At 42.9% G+C, this 20626-nt stretch overlaps 1 protein-coding gene across 2 annotated transcripts in view; it reads right to left on the bottom strand.

Annotated features, from left to right (window-relative positions):
* The window catches only part of SLC15A2 (solute carrier family 15 member 2), a 74229-nt gene that overhangs the window by 22205 nt on the left and 31398 nt on the right, over positions 1-20626 (bottom strand). For both annotated transcript variants that reach the window (XM_043504937.1, XM_038421908.2), the window contains 8 exons: positions 20306-20388; positions 17881-17967; positions 17165-17254; positions 15927-15971; positions 8201-8233; positions 6632-6720; positions 4425-4506; positions 2475-2600 (listed from right to left, as the gene is read on the bottom strand). In XM_043504937.1, coding sequence (XP_043360872.1) covers positions 2475-2600; positions 4425-4506; positions 6632-6720; positions 8201-8233; positions 15927-15971; positions 17165-17254; positions 17881-17967; positions 20306-20388 — 635 coding nt within the window. The remainder of the gene's footprint in view (positions 1-2474; positions 2601-4424; positions 4507-6631; positions 6721-8200; positions 8234-15926; positions 15972-17164; positions 17255-17880; positions 17968-20305; positions 20389-20626) is intronic.

Genomic DNA, 20626 nt, shown 5'->3' with positions numbered 1-20626 from the left:
AACACTACAAAAAGAAGGATTCTGGGTGGACTCCTCCTGACGGTCGAAACAGCAGCCTGGATTTCTACATAGAGTGCTTCCGCCGACGTGCACGAGCTGAAATTGTGGAAAAGCAGCATCGCTTACCCCATAACCTCAGCCATGCAGAACACAGTGCCATCCACAGCCTCAGAAACAACTCTGACATCATAATCAAAAAGGCTGACAAAGGAGGTGCTGTCGTCATCATGAATAGGTTGGAGTATGAACAAGAGGCTACTAGGCAGCTCTCCAACACCACTTTCTACAAGCCATTACCCTCTGATCCCACTGAGAGTTACCAAAAGAAACTACAGCATTTGCTCAAGAAACTCCCTGAAAAAGCACAAGAACAAATCCGCACAGACACACCCCTAGAACCCCGACCTGGGGTATTCTATCTGCTACCCAAGATCCATAAACCTGGAAATCCTGGACGCCCCATCATCTCAGGCATTGGCACCCTGACAGCAGGATTGTCTGGCTATGTAGACTCCCTCCTCAGGCCCTTCGTTACCAGCACTCCCAGCTATCTTCGAGACACCACTGACTTCCTGAGGAAACTACAGTCCATTGGTGATCTTCCTAAAAACACCATCCTAGCCACTATGGATGTAGAAGCCCTCTACACCAACATTCCACACAAAGATGGACTACAAGCCGTCAGGAACAGTATCCCTGATACTGTCACGGCTAACCTGGTGGCTGAACTTTGTGACTTTGTCCTCACCCATAACTATTTCACATTTGGGGACAATGTATACCTTCAAATCAGCGGCACTGCGATGGGTACCCGCATGGCCCCACAGTATGCCAACATTCTTATGGCTGACTTAGAACAACGCTTCCTCAGCTCTCATCCCCTAATGCCCCTACTCTACTTGCGCTACATTGATGACATCTTCATCATCTGGACCCATGGAAAAGAAGCCCTTGAGGAATTCCACCAGGATTTCAACAATTTCCATCCCACCATCAACCTCAGCCTGGACCAGTCCACACAAGAGATCCACTTCCTGGACACTACGGTGCTAATAAGCGATGGTCACATAAACACCACCCTATACCAGAAACCTACTGACCGCTATTCCAACCTACATGCCTCTAGCTTTCATCCAGATCATACCACTCGATCCATTGTCTACAGCCAAGCGCTACGATATAACCGCATTTGCTCCAACCCCTCAGACAGAGACAAACACCTACAAGATCTCTATCATGCATTCCTACAACTACAATACCCACCTGCTGAAGTGAAGAAACAGATTGACAGAGCCAGAAGGGTAACAAGAAGTCACCTACTACAGGACAGGCCCAACAAAGAAAATAACAGAACGCCACTAGCCATCACCTTCAGCCCCCAACTAAAACCTCTCCAACGCATCATCAAGGATCTACAACCTATCCTGAAGGACGACCCGTCACTCTCACAGATCTTGGGAGACAGGCCAGTCCTTGCTTACAGACAGCCCCCCAATCTGAAGCAAATACTCACCAGCAACCACACACCACACAACAGAAACACTAACCCAGGAACCTATCCTTGCAACAAAGCCCGTTGCCAATTCTGTCCACATATCTATTCAGGGGATACCATCATAGGGCCTAATCACATCAGCCACTATCAGAGGCTCCTTCACCTGCGCATCTACCAATGTGATATATGCCATCATGTGCCAGCAATGCCCCTCTGCCATGTACATTGGCCAAACTGGACAGTCTCTACGTAAAAGAATGAATGGACACAAATCAGACGTCAAGAATTATAACATTCAAAAACCAGTTGGAGAACACTTCAATCTCTCTGGTCACTCGATCACAGACCTAAGAGTGGCTATCCTTCAACAAAAAAGCTTCAAAAACAGACTCCAATGAGAGACTGCTGAATTGGAATTAATTTGCAAACTGGATACAATTAACTTAGGCTTGAATAGAGACTGGGAATGGATGAGTCATTACACAAAGTAAAACTATTTCCCCATGTTATTTCTCCCCCCCACCTCACCCCCCACTGTTCCTCTGATATTCTTGTTAACTGCAGGAATTAGCCTACCTTGCTTGTCACCATGAAAGGTTTTCCTCCTTTCCCCCCCCTACTGCTGGTGGTGGCTTATCTTAAGTGATCACTCTCCTTACAGTGTGTATGATAAACCCATTGTTTCATGTTCTCTGTGTGTGAATATAAATCTCTCCTCTGTTTTTTCCACCAAATGCATCCGATGAAGTGAGCTGTAGCTCACGAAAGCTTAGTCTTTAAGGTGCCACAAGTACTGCTTTTCTTTTTGCGAATACAGACTAACACGGCTGCTACTCTGAAATATGTTATTTGAGGTGCCATTACATTCCTACTGCCACTGTCTAAGGGCTTCATCTAAGGCCAGTGACGTCAGTGGAAAGAATCTCTTTGGTTTCAATGGACTTTGCTTCAGGCCCTTAATCCCAAAATATATTCTTACCTGAAAAGCCCCAATGGGTTGCTGAAATAAATCTTGGCCTGGGATTGTCACCTGAATAGTGTCATTTGCCAAATTCAGGACCTGAATTAAACTTTCTTTCGGACCAGGCGGGGGCAGTGTGGTTTCCTGATTAAAACAAAATGCGTTAAGTGCTAGTTGTATCCTTTATTATGCTGCTTAATACCACTTAGCTCATAGCTGTAGTATTCTGCTTCTCTGCAGTGATGGTGGTGCCAGGTTACTAGTTCCCCATCCTCTCCTCTAAACAAGTTGCACTGTGAGACAGCTGATCATAACTCTGATTTAGGAAGAGCTTACTTGGTAGGAACCTCACTGCCTGATCTATCATTCTTTGGAAAGGTGATCTTCACACCCACCTCCATCAAATACACCAGAGACAATGTCTAGCTGAGATACTTTTCCTGGATAGTTGGTGCCAAGCTGATTTTCACACTGTACATTTCCCAAGTGCAGAGATTTAATTGGATTGTGTATTATCATGTTAGATAGAGAGAGAATGATAGTGATGTCCATAGGTAGGGTTTTCGAAAGCACCCAGCATCAATCTAACTCTGTTCCCATTGAAGTCAACAAGCATAACTCCCATTGACTTTAAATGGGAGCAGAATCAGACATGCTGAGTGAGCACTATTTCTCTATGTCTATAGGAGATATTTCTAGATTACATATACAACACCACAATATCAAAGGGCTATTTATATAGGTCTTTATCTATTGAGAGAGAGAGAGAAACAAACAAACATACATGTACTTAGATCCTTATTGGAAATAATTTGCTAGAAAGAGCTTTTCAGAAGCATTTTGCATTATTTGAACACCTAAAGCAAGTCAGCACCATCTGTTTTTAACCAGCACACCCTACTCTTAGATGACTGCAAAGGCTGCTGTAATGCCTGGCTGGTTCTGATTTTTTTGTCTGATGTTATAAATCAGGTATCTTTGATAGAGATTTGAATGGCAAAAATGCTTATGGGGTCTGTTTTCCACACAAGGGTGCAATGCCTCACTGGGAAATAACCACACACTGGGACCAATGCTCAGACAGAACTCTCATTGATTTCAGTGACAGAGTTTTGCTTGGAAAAGGAGTACAGAATGGGGAGAAGAAATGAACCCACAAAATCTCATTTCAGCGAGTGGTTTGCCAATGATTTCATGAGAGCAGCAGTAAATAAAAGCCCAACTCTATGGGCCATAGCAAGTTAGGGATTACTCTGCGTCAAATATATCTTGAGGGGTTGGGTCTTTTATCAGTCTCAGTGGAAGTTTTAAAAATTATTCCTTCTTAATTTTTTATAAAGGAAAAGATCAACCTATGTCTGCAAAGTATCTGCCATGCTCAGCCTAGAAACAACATATAGTAGTAACATGTATGACAAACATACAGAAATTGCAAGCGATTAGAAAACACCCAGAAAATAGGACAACCTTGTCACTTACAAATGACTGTAACTAAATATGTCTGAGTATATTCAAACCCATTATTATTGAAAGAATTATCCGTGCAAACAAATCTAATCCTAATGTAATCACATGGAAAGGAACAAAATCATCCCTACTTAAACACAGACAGGATAAAACATTAGACAGAAGATAGGAAACACTACCTATTTGGAATTAGCCACTAGTGTTAATTAGATGTTTGTAAAGCACATTGACAATAGAAAGCACTATATACTATAAACTAATACTGATGATTGGCACATCAGAATGGCAAAGATTAGGAGGAGAGAGAAGCAGACAAGGTGATAAGTATTATTAAAAGTAATAGTGTGTTTCATTGTAAAGCATATGTTAATGAAGGAGATCAAGCTGTACAATAGTTACAACGAGTATTATCCAATGGACATTAATAAAATAGCCCAATGGAAGCTATGTATCTATGTGGATTTGTGTGTATCTCCACATGTGCAACTGCTCTGTACTTACATTTACTTTGATGTCTACAATGGCTGCAGCTGCAAATGCCAGACCTGCAAGGATCATACCTGTTGCCATTTTTTTAATAGGCCTGCAGAGTGAATGGAACAGATTTCATTAATAAAATTGTAATGTAAAATGTGTAATATCATCCCTCAGAGTCAAATATATTCCAAAGGCATGTATTAAACTATCCAAAAAGGTGGCATTGTGGATGATGTGCTGTTGAAATTGACAATCGTTTAACTTCAAACTATTCTAATATACAGTACAAGTCCAGCACTGAGGCCAATTAAAATTGATATGGCATGAAAAAAGCTCTTTGCTTGCAAGTTTAATATTATCTTGTTCCGAGCTCTTCTAGTGGGAATAGATTCTGGCGTTATGTTAACTTGTAATTTTGGAAACACCACAAATGATCTATCTTCAAGTCCTTTTGGGGAAAGACAAAACAGGTAGCAGGCTATTTAGCTGCAGACTTCAAGAACAAAAATATAGTTCACATCGTTAAAACTTCCAACCATCTGCATTATCTGTGTTGTTATTTCTCATGCAAATACATTTAGAGTCTGATTCAGACCAGGCTTACTGTACTTTGTGTAAACCAAGAGTAATTCCCCTGGAGTCACAGGAGTGATACTGATGTGGAACCAGTTCAAGTGAGATTTGAAGTCAGGTCCAGGTTGAACATTTAAATTAGCACTAGACCAAAACAACTCTGGATGCTTAGGCTGTTCAAAATCCAAATGTAGATCCATATCCAAACAATGCAAATGGCCCCAGATCTAAATTTCCTGAATTAGGCTGTTGAAACTCCAGCTATGAAGCCAAATTTTCAAGTTTGAGCTTGTCTCTGTTAAGTGTAACAAAAAACACTTGGTTTCAGAGTAGCAGCCTTGTTCATCTGTATCCGCTAAAAGAAAAGGAGTACTTGTGGCACCTTAGAGACTAACAAATTTATTTGAGCATAAGCTTTCGTGAGCTACAGCTCAGTTGTTGACTCTTTATGCTGTTGTAATAAATGAACCCTTTTTGGCCCTGATCCTGCATTAGGATCTAGCAATCCAGACCCTTGCCGCCCCATGGGGTCCTCTGGGGACCCTGCATAGTGCAGGGTATGTGCTAGCAGATGTGAGTGTAAGACAGGGCATTGGTTTGTTAGCACCCGAGTCTTGGGGAAGGACAGAGACTGAGTTTAAATCAGAATTATTTTTAGAGGATTCTTTTTAGATACAATATAATACTAAGATGGAGCGGGGTCTGGAGCATGGAGCTTTCTCTGGTCACTGCTGTGTGGCAGAGCTTTTAATCTGCATGTAAATTTAGGGCTCATGGGTGGAATGGACAAAGAACTGGTTATAATGTGGCTAGATGTCCGATCAGCTCTGCCAGCATAAGGCCCTTTGAGGCGTGGTGGTGAAGCGCTGCTCCTGTGTATGCTCCAGAGGGCAACATGTTTCAGGAGAGTAAAACGCTTCCTAGCTCTCTGAGGGGCTCATGGGGGAGTGTGGCTGTGACCCCACTCTGGAAGAGGGCGCAGCTTCTTGTCCTCGCTGCACCTTCCAGCTCTGCTCACACAAGCAACTTGCTCTCTGAGGACCTGATCCAAGGGCCACCAAAGTCAATGGAAGACTCCTGAGAGCAAGGACTGCCTATAAGTTTAGCTCCCTTCCTCCCCCGAGGGGCCAAAGTGGGGAAAGCCTCCATCAGGCCCTAAAACAGGAGGTCAAATATTTAGAGTAGTGCAAGAGGGTGCAATGAGGAGCTGTGGGATGAAATTCAGAAAGGGAGTGATGAGATTGACTGCTGGGGAAAATTCACGGTCAACGAGATCTGATAGCGCCTGGGACATTCTGCTGAGGCTTGAGGAATCCCTGTTACATGAGACATTTACATTGGGCTAGACAAAGCCCTACTGAATGCTCATTTGGGAACAACCTGCACCCTTAGTAGGGAACAACCCACTGGTGCAGAACTGGAAGAGCTGACCTAATTGCTCTTTTCCCTCTGTAACATCCATGGACTATGTGTTAGCTTGGTGATGTTGCCAAATGCAGGACAGAAGGCTAAGTTAGAAGCAAGAACAGGTTGCAGAATGAATGGAAGCTCAGGTGTCTTGTCCACCCGATCTTGTATAAATGTATTTTTCTGGGTGGGGCGGGGGAAAGCTGTAAAGGAATAAAAATTTGGCAGAATGCACTGCCGCAAATACTTACGTGAAATTAATTCTGCACATGTTGATCAGGGGGTAGAACCCAAAGTCAAAAATTGGGATGAAGATCAGAATCAGGAGTGGGTTCAAGACCTGCAGCACCAATGAATAGGAGAGATTAGACAATATGAAGTGATTTATTGTAATTAAACCCATAAAGCAGAAATAATTCCATTATAGGAATGACACAAACAAACACTCAAAACCTCTCTTAAAAATATAATCGTACTTTGCACTTCAATAACTTCTTCCATTTAAGGTTCACAGACATGAATATATTCATCCTTACAACACCCCTAGGAGGTGAATAAGTGTTATAAGCCCAGTATTACCGATGGGGAAACTGAAGCACTACATTTTAAAGTGCACAAAGAAATGCCTTAATAACAGAGATGGGAGAATTTCCACAGGTTCAGAGCTCTGATTAGGAAATCAACCCAACAACTCTGATGTTTAATCAACAATGATGCACAAATCTGGGGTCTTCATTATAGGGTTAAAAATCTCATGAGAACAGACTCTTTTTGTGAGATTTCCAACACAGACTGTTTCCAGTCTGCTCAGAAGTCTCATGGGAGCAGCTTTTCTCCTGGGACATCTGTGTGTGTGCTGCCAAATAGCAGCGGAAATACAGGGAAATGAATAATGGCTGTGGGGAACAAACATCAAGGAACGTTCAGCTTGAGTTCTGAGTGAAGACTGCAGGGAAGAGATGACTTTGAATTTCTCTGAAGCAGTTCAGCCACCCCTAGAGAGCACACAAGTGCTGTAATCAACACTGATTACACTGCACAATCCTGGAGCCTTAAAATTCCACCTTCCCTGCCAGTGTTGCTGAGCACAGCCCAGGGACCAGGAGAAAGGAGAGGTGGCTGGTGCCTCTTCTATGCAGGGGCTGGTTCGTCCATCAGTGCATGTTGGAGCAGCTTAGAGGCCCACCCTCATTTGTACCCTGGCTGCAAAGACCCTGAGGAACCATTATGATGACAGAGAATAGTCAGGGAAGAGAAATGCCGTGGCTGCACTCCCCCCAAGCCCTCAACCCCAGCTCACACTGACATGCCCTTGACACATTTCCTGCATTGGAATTTCCTGAGGTGGGGATGGGATAAAGCTGGCTGTACCAGCTCTGCACCGGTGAGCAAAACCCTCTGTGCTCACCCATATTATGCCAGCATAACATGGCTGCAGCACAATCATTTGGTCTTGCCTCAGAGCAGGACGCTGGACTAGGTGCCCTCTTGAGGTCCCTTCCAGCCCTATGTTCCTATGATTCTAGGAATTCCCTCTGAAGTCCCTTGTTTTCCAGGAATTCACCATTAGTCAAAAGAATTCACCTAGCACGGTAGGAAATCCCCTGCAGCACTAGGAGGAGTTTTAAGGCCAGAGGACTCAGTTTCACCAAATACATAGCAAAATTAAGGCATTGATCCTGCACCATTAAAGTCACTAGGAATTTTGCCATTGTCTTTAATGAGAGCAGGACTGGGCTGTGAGTGTAATGAGTAAAATATCAATAAGAAAGACAGCACATTTACAAGGATTGTGCACTTTGCCCTATGGGTTCTTTTACCTGCATTTGGTCTGGCTGAAAGACTACTCCTCCCTGAAATATACAGACATTCAAACTGATTAGTAAACACAACATAATACCATGTCTATTGATAGCAACTAAGCAAACAGCCCACAATATAGACCTCGGTAGCTGAACAGTCTTCTCAGGTGCTTTACCTTTGCTTGAGTGGTGGATGCTGTGTTCTCCCTGACATTTCTCTTCTAAGCATGTGGTGTTTGAACTGAGTCCTTTGCAGAAGGGACGTAAAGCCCGGGATAGAGGACAATTAGGGGATCTCTGATCCCTAGAAATGTTTTGATAATGCTAGAAGCTACTGCTCCAGATTTGAACAGCCTAAACTTGGTAGGGAAGGAAGAATGGGTATTCTGGAATCCAGACTGGAATCCAAATGTTGAGCTTCCCCTCTACATCCATAATGGGATGAGCTAAAACTCTGCAACATAATGCTCCCAAACTCTGGGCAGCTTCAAAATATGGTTGTGGGGTTGTTTTACTTAAACCCATTTCTGGACAATGCCTGCCAGATGATCTTCAGTGGGATTCTGCCTGTTCCTAGAGAAGGGCAACAAAGGTGTGACAAGATTATGGCTATCAACAGATGGCTCAGGCAGTGGTGCTATCACGAGGGCTTTGGGATGTACGGCAACTGGGAGGCATTCATGGACAGAGGACAGTTCCCTCGGGATGGACTTCATCTGAGTAGGGAAGGAAATAGACTTCTAGGATGGAGGCTGGCACAACTGATTAAGAGAGCTTTAAACGAGAAATTTGGGGGAGATGTTTGGGAGATGTCCAGGTAATCTCCACACCGGATTTTAGCATTGAGAGGGAAAAAAACAAAGTAAGAAAGAATACAGCCGTGGGTAGGAGAATGGACATAAGGAGGAAGGGCAATGTGGATAACAGTCTAATAGGTCATACTGGCTGTAGAATGTCTGTGCCTAATTGGGTAAAGAATGTGATCGAGGCCAAACAGCAAAAATTAAGATTTTTGTACACCAATGCAAGGAGCCTAGGTAACAAAATGGAGGAACTAGAGCTACTGGTGCAGTAAGTGAAACCAGATGTTATAGGGATAACAGAAACATGGTGGAATAGTAGCCATGACTGGACTACAGGTATTGAAGGGTATGTGCTGTTTAGGAAAGACAGAAATAAAGGTAAAGGTGGTGGAGTAGCATTGTATATCAAGGATGAGGTAGAATGTAAAGAAATAAGAAGCAATGGAATGGATAAGACAGAGTCCATCTTGGCAAAAATCACATTGGGGAAGAAAACTACTAGAGCCTCCCCTGTGACAGTACTCAGGGTGTGCTATAGACCTCCGGGATCTAATTTGGATATGGAAAGAGCCCTCTTAAATGTTTTTAATGAAGTAAATACTAATGGAAATTGCATGATCATGAGAGACTTTAACTTCCCAGATATAGACTGGAGGACGAGTGCTAGTAATAATAACAGAACACCACTAGCCATCACCTTCAGCCCCCAACTAAAACCTCTTCAACGCATTATCAAGGATCTACAACCTATCCTGAAGGACGACCCATCACTCTCACAGATCTTGGGAGACAGGCCAGTCCTTGCTTACAGACAGCCCCCCAACCTGAAGCAAATACTCACCAGCAACCACACACCACACAACAGAACCACTAACCCAGGAACCTATCCTTGCAACAAAGCCCGCTGCCAACTCTGTCCACATTTCTATTCAGGGGACACCATCATAGGGCCTAATCACATCAGCCACACTATCAGAGGCTCGTTCACCTGTGCATCTACCAATGTGATATATGCCATCATGTGCCAGCAATGCCCCTCTGCCATGTACATTGGCCAAACTGGACAGTCTCTACGTAAAAGAATGAATGGACACAAATCAGACGTCAAGAATTATAACATTCAAAAACCAGTTGGAGAACACTTCAATCTCTTTGGTCACTCGATTACAGAGCTAAAAGTTGCAATTCTTCAACAAAAAAACTTCAGAAACGGACTCCAATGAGAGACTGCTGAATTGGAATTAATTTGCAAACTGGATACAATTTACTTAGGCTTGAATAGAGACTGGGAGTGGATGGGTCATTACACAAAACTATTTCCCCATGTTTATTTCCCTCTCCCCCCCCCCCGTTCCTCAGACGTTCTTGTCAACTGCTGGAAATGGCCCACCTTGATATCACCACAAAAGGTTTTCTTCCTTCCCCTCCTTCCCCTCTTGCTGGTAATAGCTCATCTTAAGTGATCACTCTCCTTACAGTGTGTATGGTAACACCCATTGTTTCATGTTCTCTATGTATATAAATCTCCCTGCTGTATTTTCCACTGAATGCATCCGATGAAGTGAGCTGTAGCTCACGAAAGCTTATGCTCAAATAAATTTGTTAGTCTCTAAGATGCCACAAGTACTCCTTTTCTTTTTGCGAATACAGACGAACACGGCTGCTACTCTGAAACCAGTAATAATAATAGGGCTCAGATTTTCCTAGTTGTGATAGCTAATGGATTCCTTCATCAAGTAGTTGCTGAACCAACTAGAGGGGATGCCATTTTAGATTTGGTTTTGGTAAGTAGTGAGGGCCTCATAGAAGAAATGGTTGTAGGGGACAACCTTGGTTCAAGTGATCATGAGCTAATTCAGTTCAAACTGAATGGAAGGACAAACAAAAATAAATCTGTGACTAGGGTTTTTGATTTCAAAAGGGCTGACTTTGAAAAATTAAGGAAATTAGTTAGGGAAGTGGATTGGACTGAAGAACTTGTGGATCTAAAGGCAGAGGAGGCCTGGGATTACTTCAAGTCAAAGCTGCAGAAGCTATCAGAAACCTGCATCCCAAGAAAGGGGAAAAAATTCATAGGCAGGAGTTGTAGACCAAGCTGGATGAGCAAGCATCTCAGAGAAGTGATTAAGAAAAAGAAAAAGCATATAGGGAGTGGAAGATGGGAGGGATCAGCAAGGAAAGCTACCTTATTGAGGCCAGAACATGTAGAGATAAAGTGAGAAAGGCTAAAAGTCAAGTAGAGCTGGACCTTGAAAAGGGAATTAAAACCAATAGTAAAAGGTTCTATAACAAATATAAATAAGAAGAAAACAAAGAAAGAAGAAGTGGGACCGCTAAACACTGAAGATGGAGTGGAGGTTAAGGATAATCTAGGCATGGCCCAATATCTAAACAAATACTTTGCCTCAGTCTTTAATAAGGTTACTCAGGATCTTAGGGATAATGGTAGCATGACAAATGGGAATGGGGATATGAAGGTAGACATTACCATATCTGAGGTAGAAGCGAAACTCGAACAGCTTAATGGGACTAAATCAGGGGGCCCAGATAATCTTCATCCAAGAATATTAAAGGAATTGGTACATGAAATTGCAAGCCCATTAGCTAGAATTTTTAATGAATCTGTAAACTCGGGTTGTACCGTATGACTGGAGAATTGCTAACATAGGTCCTATTTTAAAGAAAGGAAAAAAAAAAGTGATCCGGGTAACTACAGGCCCATTAATTTGACATCTGTAGAATGCAAGGTCTTGGAAAAAATTTTGAAGAAGAAAGTAGTTAAGGACATTGAGGTCAGTGGTAAATGGGACAAAATACAACATGGTTTTACAAAAGGTAGATTGTGCCAAATCAACCTGATCTCCTTCTTTGAGAAAGTAACAGATTTTTTAGACAAAGGAAACACAGTGGATCTAATTTACCTAGATTTCAGTAAGGCGTTTGATACCGTGCCACATGGGGAATTATTAGTTAAATTGGAAAAGATGGGGATCAATATGAAAATTGAAAGGTGGATAAGGAATTGGTTAAAAGGGAAACTACAGCGGGTCATACTGAAAGGTGAACTGCAACACCGGAGGGAGGTTACCGGTGGAGTTCCTCAGGGATCGCTTTTGGGACTAATCTTATTTAATCTTTTTGTTACTGATCTCCGCACAAAAAGTGGGAGTGTGCTAATAAAGTTTGCAGATGATACAAAGCTGGGAGGTATTGCCAATTTAGAGAAGGACCGGGAAATCATACAGGAGGATCTGGATGACCTTGTAAACTGGAGTAATAGTAATAGGATGAAATTTAATAGTGAGAAGCGTAAGGTCATGCATTTAGGGATTAATAACAAGAATTCTAGTTATAAGCTGGGGACGCATCAATTAGAAGTTATGGAGTAGGAGAAGGACCTTGGAGTATTGGTTGACCACAGGATGACTATGAGCCGCCAATGTGATATGGCCGTGAAAAAAGCTAATGCAGTCTTGGGATGCATCAGACGAGTTATTTCCAGTAGAGATAAGGAGGTACTAATACCATTATACAAGGCACTGGTGAGACCTCATGTGGAATATTGTGTGCAGTTCTGGTCTCCCATGTTTAAGAAGGATGAATTCAAACTTGAACAGGTACAGAGAAGGGCTACTAGGATGATCCTAGGAATGGAAAACCTGTCTTATGAAAGGAGACTCAAGGAGCTTGGCTTGTTTAGCCTAACCAAAGAAGGCTGAGGGGAGATATGATTGCTCTCTATAAATATATCAGAGGGATAAATACCAGAGAGGGAGAGGAATTATTTAAGCTCAGTACCAATATGGACACAAGAACTAATGGATATAAACTGGCCATCCAGAAGTTTAGACTTGAAATTAGATGAAGGTTTCTAACCATCAGAGGAGTGAAGTCGTGGAATAGCCTTCCAAGGGAAGCAGTCGGGGCAAAAGACCTATCTGGCTTCAAGATTAAACTTGATAAGTTTATGGAGGAGATGGTATGATGGGATAACATGATTTTGGCAATTAATTGATCTCTAACTATTCATGGACACAAGAAGAAATGGGTATAAACTGGCCACCAGGAAGTTTAGACTTGAAATCAGACGAAGGTTTTTAACCATCAGAGGAGTGAAGTTTTGGAATAGCCTTCCAAGGGAAGCAGTGGGGGCAAAAGATCTATCTGGCTTTAAGATTCTACTCGATAAGTTTATGGAGGAGATGGTATGATGGGATAATGGGATTTTGGTAAGTAATTGATCTTTAAATATTCAGGGTAAATAGGACTAATCCCCTGAGATGGGATATTAGATGGATGGGATCTGAGTTACTATAGAAAATTCTTTCCTGGGTATCTGGCTGGTGAATCTTGCCCATATGCTCAGGGTTTAGCTGATTGCCATATTTGGGGTCGGGAAGGAATTTTCCTCCAGGGCAGATTGGAGAGGCCCTGGAGGTTTTTCGCCTTCTTCTGTAGCATGGGGCATGGTTGACTTGAGGGAGGCTTCTCTGCTCCTTGAAGTCTTTGAACCATGATTTAAGGACTTCAATAGCTCAGACATGGGTGAGGTTTTTCGTAGGAGTGGGTGGGTGAGATTCTGTGGCCTGTGCTGTGCAGGAGGTCGGACTAGATGATCAGAATGGTCCCTTCTGACCTTAGTATCTATGAATCTATGATAAATAGGCTCAATGGCCTGTGATGGGATGTTAGATGGGGTGGGATCTGAATTACTACAGAGAATTCTTTCCTGGGTATCTGGCTGGTGAACTTTGCCCACATGCTCAGACTTTCAGCTGATCACCATATTTGGGGTCAGGAAGGAATTTTCCTCAAGGGCAGATTGGCAGAGGCCCTGGGGGTTTTTCGCCTTCCTCTGTAGCATGGGGCACGGGTCACTTGCTGGAGGATCCTCTGCACCTCGAAGTCTTTAAACCATGATTTGAGGACTTCAGTAGCTCAGACATAGGTGAGAGGTTTCCTGCAGGAGTGGGTGGGTGAGATTCTGTGGCCTGCATTGTGCAGGAGGTCAGACTAGATGATCATAATGGTCCCTTCTGACCTTAATATCTATGAGTCTATGAGAACTGTAACCCACACTCACTCAGCATGGTGCTCTGTCCCCCTCTCCTGGTGGTAGAATCCTAGTTCCAAAAGCATGAGCTTCTAACTCTGTTAGCGGAGGCTGTATCAGGCTCAATCACCTGGCTATGAGGCCCCTACGCCATTGGCGGGGATAGAACACGCATTTGGGGAGGGGGGGCCGCTGTACAACCTAGTACTCCAAAAATTTGCTCTTTGGAAATAATTTTAGGAGTGAGGGATATGAATAAGTGCCTGAAAGGGACAGCTTGGCCGTCTCCAGAGAGGAGGAAGTATGCATTTCACCACCGGCAGGTGTTTCTCTGAGCACAAAGAGCAAACAGATATTTTCAGTCAGAATGACTTTCATTTTAGATTAAGAGATGAAACCCCCCCCAAAGAGAACAAAAGTAAAATCTCCATGAAAGAACACAGTGTGTATTTGTCTCCTCTCTGAGAGTCTGCACTGAGCTGAGTGCAAAATGGCTGCCTGTCTCTGCAGACTGCAGAATCTGGGAGAGTAAAAATTGCAGTGCACCAACAGTTTCAAAGCTAAATACGCCATGGCAGGGAAATACCCACCCCTCCTACCATCAGGTTGTGTACTGTGTGCTAATTTGGCATTAGTAAATAAGAGTCTACATATTTCAGCTCACACAGGAATAGATCTGACTTTCCTTTCTCTTGATAATGCTCACTCCTTACTGAAGGAGAACCCTTGAATGAGAAAGCAAGGGTGATTTTACAAAGAGAAATGCCAGGAGGCCTTAAAGAGATAATTTCCCCTTGATGTGCACAGAGGAAGTGGGACAGGTTGATATATGAGCCAAAAATCCAAAGGAACTGTTGGGACAAAAAGCCCAGAACAGTTTTGTTTTCAGCCAGAGAGTGTTTAGTAAATGAGTTCTGTTGATTCTTAGATGTTTCATTAATGTATCACTAAACACATGCTCCCAGAAATACAGACTACAATGTTTCAAGCTACCAGTCACAAGGGCTGTGTGAACTTTCATTTACTTTCTTTTCAGGAAGGGAGGTATAAAACACAGAGTTGCAATCTTTTCATGCCTGGCTTGGATTAATTACCCTAACAAGTGACAAATGCCATGGGCCCAATCTTCAAATGTGAGTGATATAACAGGGCTCACACTTTGGAGATGAAATCCGAATTTACACAAAGAAAATGGCCATTTACATGCCAAAATACTGATCTGAGTGTCCATGTTTAAGATCTGGATGGCCTGTTAAGACACACATGCAGTGCTTAATTTGTCTCAGGGCTTGCTGGGTTGAGTCCCGGCACCTCTTGGTTTAGCAGTTCATAGCCCCGGCCCCTCCGAGCTTGCTGCATCAGTTATGAAAGTAAAAAAATTGTTTGAGCTCTGGCATCTAATTGTTTGATCCCCGGCACCTCTTTCATTACAAATTAAGCACTGCATACACATCTGTAAATGAGGCCCAGTATGAAAAAATCCTTACCCAGCTGGTTTATATGCATTCATACTTGACTGCATGCTGTTTTATTTGCAGTTTACATCTTCAAAGGATTTTATGGATATTATCTAATTGATTCCCACAACATCCCATCATTTTACACCTGAGGGAGAGAAGCTAAGTGATTTGCTCAAGATCACAGAAGTAGAACTCAGGTAGTCCCAGCTCACAGGGCTGGGCTTAGTTCCCTAGTCCTCACTTCTTTCCATAATGTTTCATGATCATTATGAATTCTGGTATGTACATCTACAACATTTTTTTCTAATCCATAAAAGTGCAACTCTTACAAGGTTGTAAAGCAGCAGGTTTAACTATTGTGAACCATTAATTTCAAAGAGCCAGGGTTACTACTAGTTTTATAATCCCTAATAATCTTAAATACTTACAAAGTCCGCATTCATTTTGGTAGCTTGCAGAGTCCATCTAGATCCCTAAGGACAAAACAGACCATTGTAAGTATCCTGGTGTGCTCAGAGGGATGGGAGAATAAGGGAACAGAGGAGAAGTGAGTGCTGGAAGGGCTTTACTTCTCTTCCTCTTCCTTCACTCATTCTCCCAGTATCTCTTCTGCTTGTTTCTCCCATCTCTGCTTCCCTTTTCTCTCAGCCCTCTTTTTCTTCTATTTATAGGCATGGCACCTTCTTTTCAACCATCTCTGGCACCCACCCCATCCTAGAAACCAAGCAGGAGATTGAAGGCCAGATGACCATGAATGGCAGGTGCTGGAGCTTGGCTTGTTTAGCCTAACTAAAAGAAGGTTGAGGGGAGATATGATTGCTGTCTATAAATATATCAGAGGGATAAATACAGGAGAGGGAGAGGAATTATTTCAGCTCAGCACCAATGTGTACACAAGAACAAATGGGTATAAACTGGCCACCAGGAAGTTTAGACTTGAAATTAGACGAAGGTTTCTAACCATCAGAGGAGTGAAGTTTTGGAATAGCCTTCCAAGGGAAGCAGTGGGGGCAAAAGATCTATCTGGTTTTAAGATTCTACTTGATAAGTTTATGGAGGAGATGATATGATGGGATAATGGGATTTTGGTAAGTAATTGATCTTTAAATATTCAGGGTAAATAGGACTAATCCCCTGAGATGGGATATTAGATGGATGTGATCTGAGTTACTATAGAAAATTCTTTCCTGGGTATCTGGCTGGTGAATCTTGCCCATATGCTCAGGGTTTAGCTGATCGCCATATTTGGGGTCGGGAAGGAATTTTCCTCCAGGGTAGATTGGAGAGGCCCTGGAGGTTTTTCGCCTTCCTCTGTAGCATGGGGCATGGGTGACTTGAGGGAGGCTTCTCTGCTCCTTGAAGTCTTTAAACCATGATTTAAGGACTTCAATAGCTCAGACATAGGTGAGGTTTTTTGTAGGAGTGGGTGGGTGAGATTCTGTGGCCTGCGCTGTGCAGGAGGTCGGACTAGATGATCAGAATGGTCCCTTCTGACCTTAGTATCTATGAATCTATGAATCAAGGCAAGCAGATATCTAGTGTTGAGATGAGATCGCTGATGCCCTCAATGCACTGTGATTTCCATAGAGTTACCCCAGATTGACATTGGCATGACCAAGATCAGAACCTGGCTCAATAACCATGTCTGTAATTTGTTATACTTTACCTGTTGATCAAAGAGAGCCCAGAACATTGGCAGTGGGATAAACAGGAAGAGAACTCGCGTCACCATTTTAATCTCATTGATCAGTTGCTTCTATTAAGAGAAACAAGCAGAAAGATACAATGGGGTGGAACAGCTAACAACAATTTCAGTCCCCACGTGTGAGGGTCCCTAATTAACTCCAAGGAATGGTGTGTCAAATATTTATCATACTTATACATGCTACTCCCACTATTTGCATTACAGAGAGCCTAGAGACTCCAGTCAGAATCGAAGTCCCATTCTACTTACACAGAGGTAGACATGGTCCAGGTCCTAAGGAGTTTAGAGTTTAGGAAGGCAAGTAATAAAGAGAGGCTGGGGGGAGAGACAATCAAATATACACAGTATTTATATACATAGGCCCTATGAGATACTCATGTACTGGAGATGCTGTGTAGTGCTCAGTGCAGCGTGGCTTTTTAGTGTTGCGTTTGTTTTACATCTTGAAGTTCACTAATGTTAATTAATTTCAGTGTAAGTGGAAATTTCAGTGTTAATTTCAGTGTACGGGGAAATTCATCTGTACTGGCGATTGCTCAAAGGCTCAGACACACAGCTTGACACACGGTGTCCCTTTAAGGCTACCCTATTACAGCCCAAGAACCCAAGGCACCACACAGCCCATGCCAGATCACAGAACCAGACACTCAGTCACTTACACGTAAGTCATCACTTACTGAGTATTTTTCTGATGCCCAATCTAGCCAGTGCTCCCTCTTCGGAATCTGTTTGGAGCGATTTTTCAGGCGGTTTCTAATAGCAAACTAGAGGGAGGAACAAATGAATTACAGGGGTAACTTAAGTGTATGTCAACCAGTGAGACCATCTCCCTTATCCCATCTTTCATCCCCCCCCATCCACGTAGAATTTCCAGATCAAAACTTCCCTCATCATTCTCAAACCTCCATAGTATGGTCTACGCAGCCACAGAAATGGTGCAACCTTGGAGTCCTTGTGGACCTTAGAAATTAACAAATGTATTTAGGGTGTTGATCACGTGGTTCTGCAGTGTCTTTGAGAGTGTGTGGCACAATCTCTCATGATAGTCTGTGTGATATGTTGATTGTAATGGATATTTTACCTTCAGTAAAAAACCTTAGTCTCTAAGGTGCCACAAGGACTCCTTGTTGTTTTTGCTGATACAGACTAACACGGCTTCCCCTCTAAAACCTGTGCAATCTTGTTTTCTTTGTTCTGTCCCTAGGAGTCTGCTGACTGCAGGGGTAGCTGCCTTTTTGCCAGGCAAAGTCGATGCTGCATGTTATACAGGAGACACATACAGTGTGCTCTCTCTCTCCCATGGAGACTTTTCTTGCTTTGCGTTTTTTCTAAATCAAACTGATATGGTTGATCTTTGCATGTGAAAACATAACACATGAAGTCACTCTATTTTTCTGACCTCAAAATATCTACCTGCATCTTCCTGCACCCCCTCAAATGCTCACTCCATCACCAGATCTGCCCTTCCCCTCAGTATTACACATTAGGGTATTATCCCCCTTCATGTCCTGCTCCCATCCATTGGATCTCCCACCAAACAACCCTCTGAATCCCTTCCTCTTTTTAATTATCCCTGTATTTTCCCCCCTGATCTCTTTACTTTGGGATCAGTACTGGGAGTCTCTGGCATCTCCTGAGCGATGCTCACAACTGAAGTCAGTGGGAATTGAGGGGTTGCAGGATAGGCTCTTTGTGAGTGATTCTCTCAGGGAAGCCTGTTTTGATGCTGGTCTGATTAAGAGGATCAGCTACATTCTATTCTTATCTCTCAAAGGCAAAGGTGACACCAGTCACCAAAATCATTTCTTACTTGTTTTAAAACCAGTCACAGGAAAAATCTTCTTCATTTTATTTATATCAACATCACTTCATTTATTTTTCTTTTCTAAAAACCACAGTTTGAATTGACCATTGGCACGAAGGAATAAATGCCTCATTATTTACAGCAACTTCACAGCCAGAGGCTATGTCTACACTACAGACCTTAAAGAGGCACAGATGTACCGCTGCAGCTGTGCTACTGTAAGGTCTCCTGCATAGCCGTTCTGTGTCGATGGGAAAGATCTCCTGTCCGAATAATTAAACCATCCCCCAATGAGCGGTGCAAGAGTGTCTCCCGCTGACAGCACTGTCCACACTGGTGCTTCTGTGGGTATAACTTATGTCAGGCAGGGGTGTGTTTTTTTCACACCCCTGACCTACAAAAGTTTTACCGACAAAAGTGCTAGTGTAGACACAGCCAGAATTTTCATTCCTCTGTTTTTCTGCATGCCTGTTTGTAGATTAATGCTGTTGTCCCTTTCTCGAGCAGTAGCTGATTTCAGGGCCTTGCAGCTTGGTTTTCCATCAGAGGACAAGTCGGTATTTTCTACGTGTGATTTGTTTATTTACACTGTATACAGCTGTCCTTGACAAACCAATGGCCCATTCCCAGGAATCAACTCTGACTCAAGGATTGACTCCAGTTAGAGAGATTAAGGCAGACGGAAAATGCTTGCTGTTTGTAACAACTCCTGCAGATAAAAACTATATGGCAAAGCTAACAACAATACAGTATTTCTTCAAAGACTGTATACTGCTTGCATGCCAGGAAAAAGAACTAGTAAAACGGTGTGTTACCGTGTACTGGTGACTGCTACCATAACAATACCAAGATTAGCTGGTGAGGGAGTATGTGTACTACTGCTCTCTGCTGAACTAATCAACTTTGGAAAAAAGTTACAGAACAGCAAAAAGAAAAATGAACCTGTGATTCGGCAACTCTGTGACTTTTCAGAGTTTCCTCTCAGAGAGTGTAAGGGTCAGATTCTAGCATCCTTACGTTGCAAGTCACCCCACTGACCTCAGGGGAATGTCTTGTGGAGTAAGGCACCATTCAGCATGAGGAAGGGTGTCAAAATCGGTCCCCAAATGAGTTCCCCTTCCTCAGATCTCATCAGTGGCACCACCGAGAGCAGAACCCAGGAGTTCCTGGCTCCCAGATATCTCCAGATTACATTATTATATTAAAAAGGTACAACACTTACCCCAATGAAAATTTGCTTTTACAATGCTACAACCTGTAAACTGTGCTTAAAAATGATGGGACAGAAACAAGCTCACCGCAATGCACTGGCAAACTTCGAGTAAGACGTTCCCTCGTGGTGGAGTTTTTTTGTACATTCCACTTCCAGCAATAAACACAACTGTAAAACATTAGAATCCAAATCGGGAATTCTTCCCAGTGCCACATGGCTGTGAGCCTCCTCCTGTACAGAGAACTCCCAGTGACTTCAATGGGAGTTGCACTCGCAGCAGGATTGGACCCAGGATATATATAGCATAAAACAAACACATAAGCATCCATGCACCTCCCCTCGCCCAGACTGTGAATATAATGTGTCATTGAGATGTATTCAGTGGCACACACCGTATATACGGAGA

This window comes from Dermochelys coriacea, chromosome 11 (assembly GCF_009764565.3).
Source record: "Dermochelys coriacea isolate rDerCor1 chromosome 11, rDerCor1.pri.v4, whole genome shotgun sequence".
Lineage (NCBI taxonomy): Eukaryota > Metazoa > Chordata > Testudines > Dermochelyidae > Dermochelys > Dermochelys coriacea.
The sequence above is the reverse complement of the archived record's forward strand: the minus strand, read 5'-3'. Positions and strand labels throughout refer to the sequence as shown.